Genomic DNA, 9,448 nt, shown 5'->3' with positions numbered 1-9,448 from the left:
TCAAAAGCAATGATACTTAGTTGATGAAATTTACATTGTAGATGCTAAGATAAAAGCTTCTTGGGTATGAATAAATCAACGACGAAAAAGGCCGTTGACACTTGGAAGAAACAGGTGTGAAGTTTTTCTGACAGTGACTGAGTGTACTATTCATAAATCTTGTTTTCGTAGGACGCCCGTCCACGATTTTCTTCTTAATGGGTCATAACAAGCATATTATTTTGTCATCATCTTGACTAGGCTTAATTACACTCTTTGGGATCTGCACGGTACATTGTACTGTGAATCTGTCTAAATAAATTCCATTCCTAGGTTGATATTCATATTCTTATCAAAATTCCTACAGGGAAATGAAAATAATATTAAAAAGTATTGTGTGCTTTCGCCAACCTTACCGAAAACGTACGGACTTCTAAAAACGCATGAAGAGGCCTGCAATTTCATGCAGATTAGTTGAATACAGTATTCCCGAATAAAATCGTTATAGTACATACATATGGTTACTTAGTGATCTGAATGAAATCTTATTTAATAACCAAGATTCCTCCCTCAACTACATATTACGTCTGTTATTGATGCATAGAGTTGAGAAGCTACGGAGAAAAGTGTTTCTGCGTTCAAAGTGAATAGCACATTCGCCAAAGTTAACGTCTGGAAACGAGTTTCGGATACACTATTTCATGCCGAACGTTTTCAGGTATTTTCCAAACATTTTAACGCAACTTGGAGCAAAGCACAATAAACATTAGAAGAAACATGCAATTATCAGTGTTTTCTGAAGGCTAGAGCCAAATTTAGTTGATATTAATCAGGTGGTTCAAGAGAAATAAATAAAAAAAAAAAAAAGTTTGCGTACATTAAATGCATATAGGCCTACATACAACATACTTACCGTGGACAGACAGACTTTGATGAGAAAAGTTCACGAGCTTTCAGCTCGTGTGAACTAAAACAACCTATTTCAGGCGACTAAGTAGAGGGAAAGTGGGCGCAACTGATGAGCGCATGCAGAAGCCAATTTAGATATAAATTAGGCAAATATGTGAGAAATAAATGAACACCGAAGCTTTTTTTTTAAATGTTCAGCTAACAGGTTAGTGGTGGGATTTTCATAACAAAAAGAGAGCAATTTTCTCATTTTTTATTCAACATCATTTCTAATAAAGTTTTTTTTACACCCTAGAAGGAACTCATATTTCTGAGCGTGCATTAAAACCTAACAACAGTTGAAAAATGGAAGTGACACCGAAGAAACCGATTATCTACTAATTAATAATAAAGGTCAGTTTTACGAAACAAATGAGCGGATAATAGGCCTACGAAATACACACACAGCTGAAGAGATGAATACATAAGCCTCTGTAGGCAAGAGTTAACAAAGCTCTCAAAATTTGGAGCTCTCCAACCAGGAGTGCTGGGATCCAAACTGGTACCCTTTGATGTTCACACACACACACACACACACACACACACACACACACACACACACACACACACACACACACACACACACACACACACACACACACACACACACACACACACAAGCGCGCAGATAAGTCTTGAGAATGAGGCTGCTAGACAGGCCAGCACCCATGGGCCCGTAGATGACGCGAGAACTGTGCCTTCTCCAGACCCATTGTGACCCACTGCCAATGTCAATAGGCTCCTAAGGTCTGTTGAAATGTTTAGAAACCAAATAAGAGTAGAATTTGAGGTTGGCATTTAGAGATTATTTGCTGTTTTTATGTGAGTTTAGAACCACGCTGAATTCCAGTATTCCGGTGATAGTGTTAGAGAGAGAGAGAGAGAGGGTGGGGGGAAATCAAAATTTTATACTGATCAATATTGCCGACTATAATTTTATGAAATTCTACCATTCTTTCTGCTATAGTAGACTCCATTGAAAGCAACTACCAAATGCACCAAAGTGCTTAAGCATATTCTAGTTTCAGTTGGGCTTCGTAATTTACAGGACAGGATCGTTAGATGTTTCAAAAAATCCAAGATGGCGGAGTGGGGTTACTTTCTCACAATTCCTACGCCCCTTTCTTTCATCTCCCGCCTCTCCCACAGTCCACTTTTTCCCACGTCCTGCCTTCTTCTGCAATGCCGACCAAGAAAAGAAATGTTCCCCACCTTTCTTCCTTCAACCGGCTTCTAGAGCCGTTTCAAGGGCAAATTCCTACTACAACTACCATTACTTCCTTTCTACTTGCCCACGAAGAACAGATGAAAAGAGTACGGGGATCACTCCAAGACAAGACAGGTGCCAAATATAGCCAACTCCATTATAGAAGTTGTAGAAAGGTGAAGAGTTCCTCGTTGGATGAGTCGGCGGAGTTCTCGCTAGCACTCCCCTAGGCCTGAGTTCGAGTCTCCGGCCGGCCAATGAAGAATTGGAGGAATTTATTTCTGGTGATAGAAATTCATTTCTCGGTATAATGTGGTTCGGATTCCACAATAAGCTGTAGGTCCCATTGCTAGGTAACCAATTGGTTCTTAGCCACGTCAAATAAGTCTAATCCTTCGGGCCAGCCCTAGGAGAGCTGTTAATCAGCTCAGTGGTCTGGTTAAACTAAGGTATACTTAACTTGTGGAAGGGTGAAGATATGGAAGCCGTCCTGGAATGGAAACGTTCACGTATGCCAGGAACTAACAAAGCCTAACAAAAATAACTTGCAAAAGATAGATAACCGAATATAGAGAACAATATTGAAGACCGTAACACACACAGCATATTATGTATGCGATCTGAAATAGGGGAACCATCCAGCCACTCAAAGGGTACTAGGAACCATTTGCATTGCACCCTCAGTAGTAATAGGAGTAGGCTACTCTGAGACAACCTTTGGAATTTGCAAATTAAAGAGTATATGAACGAGGTCTATAGTTTTAGTTTGTGACTGCTTGGTCCCGGATTATCCGAGATTATCATTCTGTTTATTACCCTTTGACAATTAACCATCTGGTATTCTTGTTCTTTTTGTGTACTTTGTAACCTTTTCATCTGTGTCTCATTTGTGCCCAGACGATGCGTTAATAAACGTGAAAGCGCGTGGTACTGAACTTCTGCCTGTCATTTTCCTGTGGGATTCGCTTATACACTGAAGTCATGTGCATCTACTGTGATTTTTAAGCATATATATATATATATATATATATATATATATATATATATATATATATATATATATATATATATATATATATATATATATATATTCATATATATATATATATATATATATATATATATATATATATGTATATAAATATATACACTGCATATACGACGAGGATTCTTACAGAATTTCCTTAAGGAATTAAATCAATACTTATCTTCGTTATAAAAAGAGTTTATCCTGACCGCTGAGCTAAAACTCTTATTTGTAGCCTGTATAAAATATAAATAAGATTAGTTAGATTTTATCGAATAAATTATATATACACTATATATATAATATATATATACACATATAAGTCTATACATATATACTGTATATATACTGTATGTATATATACACATATATGTACATTTATGTATATATATATATATATATATATATATATATATATATATATATATATATATATATATATATATATATATATATATATATATATATATATATATATATATATATATAACGATGAAGTGGGTATTTAACAAGGAAGCCGATTTCAAGAATTTATTCTGAATTCCGAAGACAGGCACAAATCAAACGGGCGCTCGAAAGTAACGCTAACTTTAATAAGGAGTATGCTAAGGGGTCCACTGCCCTGTTACATTGATGGAAGATGGAGATTGGTTGAAGTGAAAGCACTTGAAAGACACTTGTTGCAGGAGGTGGTGATCATAATGATGTAGATTTTGGTTGAATATTTCATTTAGTTTTAGAGGACTGTCTGAGTATTGCCAGAGTAAATGTGGTCATTATTACATTTTGATATGTGGAAGAAGCAAAGGGGAGGCAATAAAAAAATTAGGAAAAACAGTAGACCAGTGGGGTTGATGTGAACAAGGCAGTTATCTGTATATATTATATATAATATATATATATATATATATATATATATATATATATATATATATATATATAAAAGATGAGGATTCTTAGAATTTCCATAAGAAATTAAGTCCAATACTTATCTTCGTTATAAGAAAAGTTTATCCAGACCACTGAGCTAGAACTCTTACTTGTAGCCTGTAAAAGAAATAAGATTAGTTACATTTTTATCTAATATATATATATATATATATATATATATATATATATATATATATATATATATATATATATATATATATAATCTTCTGTCTTCAGCCTTTACCCATCTCTATATGGGGTCACTGTTCCGTGTAAGCCTTCTCCATCTTCTATCTTGCGTATCCTGTTCTCTTAACCCTTTTTCCCGCATGTCATTTGCTGCGTTATCTTTCCATCTGAATCTTGGCCTTCCCATCCTCCTCCCCCTCCTCCTCCCAACGACCTCCATGTCCATGACCATGACCCTTCTACACACATGATCCTCCTCTCTCTGCATGACAGTACCAAACCACTGCAATCTTTGCTGAATCTTCTTTGACACTTCTACCACTTTGACTGTCCCTCTAATATAATCATTTCTGAACCTATCCTTTCTCGTGACTCCACACATCCATCTCAACATCCTCATCTCTGCCACTTCCAACTTCCTTTCTTGAGCCCTCTTTATTGACCACGTCTCAGCCCCATACACCATCGCTGGTCTAACTGCACTTTTATAAAACCTTCCTTTTACTCTTGCACTAATCCTCTTGTTGCACAGTATTCCCAATGATCTTCCCCAATTCATCCAAGCACGCTGTATCCTGTGGTTTATATCTGAGTCCATGCCATCATCATCCATCACACAGGGACACAAGGTTCTTAAAAATGGTAACCCTCTTGATGTCGTCTAAACCTAATTTAGCTGCACCCTGTTTTCCTTCCCTCCCATCCAGACATTCTGTCTTAGCTCTGCGTATCTTAAACCTCGATCTTCCAGTGCTTGTCTCCACAACTCTAGTTTTATCTCCACCCCTTCTCTAGTCAGGTCCACCGAAACAACATCAGCAGCAAACACCACACTCCACGTGACTTCTTCTCTGACACCTGATGTAATAACATCCATCACAATGTCAAAGATGTAGGGACTGGGAGTTGAACCTTGATGTAAACCAACTCTTACACTAAACTTTTCTGTTGTTCCCACAGTGCTCCTTACCCGAGTGGTAACCTCTGCATACATATGCTGGACTACTTTAACATACTTTTCTGAAACACCTTCCCTCTCATACATCTCCACACTTCATGCCTAGGTACTAGATCATATGCCTTCTCCAGATCAATAAATACTCGTACTAGAGGTAGCCCTCTCTGCCTTTCTGCATGTTTTTCCATTGCTTGTTTTAGTGCAAAAATTGCATCTAGTGTACCCTTTCCCGGCATAAACCCGAATTGTTCTTCACTTATTGTTGTTTCATTCCTTATGCTTTTCTCTATAATTTGTTCATATATCTTCATAGTATGAGATATCAATTTTATTCCCTCTGTAATTTGTGCAGTCTTGTATACCCCCCTTTTCCTTATATGTTGGGACCATAGTAGTATCTCTCCAGCTGTCCGGCATTTTTTTTCTTGGCGGTAGACCTTTGAAAAGAGGTCCCAGAGTATATCAACCCCTTCTCCTCCCAAGCATTTCCACACCTCAACTGGTATACCATCAGGTCCAATAGCCCTTCCATTTTTCGTTTTGTCAAGTGCTCTCTTCACTTCTTCTCTGGTGATATCTGGAACTGCTCTTAATCATGGGTTCTCTCTTCTCTTATTCTTCTGGGGTTCTCTTCGTTTAATAGCTTCTCAAAATGTTCCTTCCTTCTTGCTTTTGTACATTCTTCCCTTGACAAAACTCTCCCATTTCGGTCCTTGATCTGCTTATTGTGCGTCAGATCTTGAGTTGCTCTATCTCTTCTTTTTACTCTATTGTAGATCACCTTCTGACCCCCTGATGTTTCTACTTTCTCATACATCTCATTTATTCCTTCTGCCCTTGCCACAGCCCTTTTTGCTTCTTTATTTGCGATTTTCCAAGCCATTTCATTTTCCATAGATTCATCCCTTTCGTGTATTATCCTTGCTTCTCGTTTCCTTTTTACCTTATCTTGAGTATCTTGGTTCCACCACCAGCTCTCCATATCATTAGGTGGCCTCTACCTGATGTTTTCCCTCATAGCTACTCTGTTGTTCTCAGCATCATTGTGCTGTTTTCTACTCACCAGATGTTCACATCGTCTGCTAGTCTACTGCTGTGCAGGACCTTTTCTTTAAAACTCTGTCTCATCCCTTGGTCTTTTAGCCTCTACCCCCTTCATCTTGGGCTGCACCATAGTTTTCTCCCCATGCAACCCGCCGTATCAAAAAATCAGACACAACTAACCTATGTTGTGGGCTAACAGTTTCTCCCTTTATGATCTTACAGTTCACTTCCACCAGATGGTTTCTTCTACACAACAGAAAATCTATTTGCGTCTGGCTCCCTCCAGTACTGTATGTTGCGTAAGTTTTGTTTGTAAAAAAGGTGTTATTTATTGCCCAATCAAAAGATCCTGCAAAATCTACTGCAAGTTCTCGTTCTTCATTCATTTCTCCCATTCCATGTCCTCCAGGAATCCTACTTGTGGTGCATAAGGACTGACTACATTTAGGATGTGCCCCCCCCAGCACAGTTTCCCTTTCATTATTCTACAGCTTTTTCTTTCAGCCTGAATTACATTTTCCTTCATTTCTTTACCAAGAACAACCCTAACTCCACATCTTTCCCTTTCATCAGTTCCACTATACAGCATCTTGTCTCTTGCACACGCAAGATATCAATTTTCCTTCTCTCCATAACATCTTCTACCTCCCTCCTTCATCCAGTCATGGTGCCAACATTCAGAGTTCCAATTCTTTCACCTGAGAAATCTGAAATTTTCAAAACTTTGTTCAAAGTTCACACATTAATACAAGGTACTCACATAATTCATTACAGGTAACAGTTACTTTTCCTATCAAAACATGGTCAGCTATTTAGCATCCACTGTTAACATTTGTAATAAACCTCAGGCACTTCAATTTTGTTATTTTATATAAAAGCCCTCTCATGTAAATATATGACCTTTCCAATGGGAATATGTATCAAATATTAAGCCTGAGAGATTAATTTAGGCTTTTATAAAATTCCTAGGTACTCTGATGACAAGTTTTTAGTCAATTTGTATTTTTCATAACTAACAAACCTAGAGAGATTTCCCCAAACGTTTTACGGATGGGGAAAAATCTCTCTAGCATAGCTGGATCCCATTAAAAATAGAACAAGTTTTGGTGGCATCAGTGTATCAGCCAACAGAGAGAGAGAGTAGGCGAAGCCTGCCTCTTCTGCCCTTCGCATAAACAGTGAGTCGCCAGTTACCTTCCAGCCCAGGCAACTGTTTGAAGGGTGGCTTGAGGTGGCCCATTTATGTTATGAAAAATACAAATTGATTAAAAATTTGTCAATTGTCTATATACAGCACAGAACAAACCTTCCAGTCTTTACGTATGGGGAGACTTACTTTTGGTGGGAGGATAAAGTATGCTTTAGAACGAACTGGTGGTTCGGCTCACCTGGGCTCACTTCCTGGTCAATTGTTAGAGCATGGGAAGGAGTCATATGCCTCTGATCTGTCAAGTGAAAGATTACTCAACAGTCAGACATCCGGGCTTTGACACAATGGGAACTCCAGTCTACACTGTGCCTAGGAAGAAAAGAACCTGTAATTGCCAGACAATAAAAACCAGGGGTAGTCAACGACCTTGTTCTGTTTTCAATCCCTCTCTTCCCTTGTAAGAGAGAAGGTAGGACTTCCTTCTATTTTCAGAATTTGTACTGTGTAGGAACAATCATAATGTTGAAAACAGAATGGGTGCTTACTTATCTGCATCTAGCCAGTTCCAGCAAATAAAGACTCAAAACCCTCTCCTGCTCACCGGAAAAGGAGAAAAAAGAGACAGAAAAAAGGCTGGTTACCCCATTCACTCTCACTTTCACAATCAACATCTTAGGCAAGATACAACCTGTCCCCCTGTCCTGCTAGGGGCACTGGGTGAGCTACACAACTTGTTGAGCAGCCACCACCGGACCCAAGGAAAAAGTGTCCAAGGACTATGGACAATGTCCAGTAGGTAGAAAGATTTGAAAGTCGTTTGACAGACCCACGTACCAGCCTTCAATACCTTATGAACTGACAGGTTCTTTTTAAAAGCAATGGATGGGCCAAATCCCCTAACATCATGAGCTCTGGCATGCACTGTATTGGCATTTGCATTAGAAGAATTGCTGTATGTACGTCTAATTACCTCACGTAGCCAAAACGAGATGGTGTTCTTAGACACTTCTTCCCTGTTCCGGCCCTTGCTAACCGAAAGTCTTCACAACCCAGGTCTGAGATGTTGAGTCCTTTTTAGATAGCTTTGCAGTACCCTAGCAGAACATCAAAGTAACTCCTCTGGATCATTTTCAACTCTTAGCTATGAATTCTGGGACATTAAAAGAGAGGCTATGAAGTTCTACTCTTTTTGTTGGGACAAAGTCAAGTAAGAAAACTGTCTTGAGGGTCAAATTTCTGTCTGATGAACCCTATAAGGGTTCATATGGTGCACAAGTTAGGCTGCTAAGGACCAGGGTCAAATCCCAGTTAGGAGGCTTAAGTTCTCGTGGGGAACAGGATTGTTCAAAACTTTTGAGAAGCATGGCGATCTCCCATGAGGAGGAAAGGTCTACCCCTTTCAGGCATAGAACAAGCCCTAGAGCAGCCCTGTAACTGTTAATGGCTGACACAGAAAGTAGCTTCTCCCTACAGAGGAAAACAAGGAAGTCAGCTATTTGCTGGATAAAGTTCCAATCAGAGAGAAACCCTGTTGACAACACCAATCACAGTAGAAGGCCCATTTCCCCTGCTACAAGGCTGTAGAAGATATCCTGTGATAGCCAGACATCTGTTGCTGCTCTGTGAGAAAAGCCTCTTGCTCGCAGGAGATACTGAATAGTCTCCAACTGTGAAGAGACAGGGACCCTACCGATTGGTGGGACCGCTTGATGTGTAGTTAGCAAAGGAGTTTGTATCAGGGAGGAATCCCTCTTGGTGCCTCGGTCAGCAGGGCCAGCAGGTTGAGATACCACTTGGCGTGTGGCCACAAGGGAGCCACCAGGGTCATTCTGAGGTTCTGAGAGATCATTACCCTGTTGATTGCTTGATGGGTCAGGCAAAAGGGAGGAAAAGCTTAAACATCCAGATTGTCCCAAGGATATTGCAGAGCATCTTCTGCTGCAGCCCAAGGATCTGGAACGACTGAACAAAACACTTCCAGTTTCTTGCTATATCAGGTCGCGAAAAGATCTATCA

The 9,448-nt window shown here is 39.3% G+C and overlaps 1 protein-coding gene across 1 annotated transcript; it reads right to left on the bottom strand.

Annotated features, from left to right (window-relative positions):
- Nucleotides 1–5,827: 5,827 nt before the first annotated feature.
- On the bottom strand, nucleotides 5,828–6,220 carry LOC136837020 (uncharacterized). Its single transcript, XM_067101566.1, has one exon. The coding sequence runs from the start codon at nucleotides 6,218–6,220 to the stop codon at nucleotides 5,828–5,830; it is 393 nt and encodes a 130-aa protein (XP_066957667.1).
- Between the last annotated feature and the right edge of the window lie 3,228 nt (nucleotides 6,221–9,448).

The sequence above is a fragment of the Macrobrachium rosenbergii genome, chromosome 4 (genome assembly GCF_040412425.1).
Source record: "Macrobrachium rosenbergii isolate ZJJX-2024 chromosome 4, ASM4041242v1, whole genome shotgun sequence".
Lineage (NCBI taxonomy): Eukaryota > Metazoa > Arthropoda > Malacostraca > Decapoda > Palaemonidae > Macrobrachium > Macrobrachium rosenbergii.
Note: the sequence above shows the minus strand (reverse complement) of the source record. Positions and strands in the feature narration are given on the sequence as shown.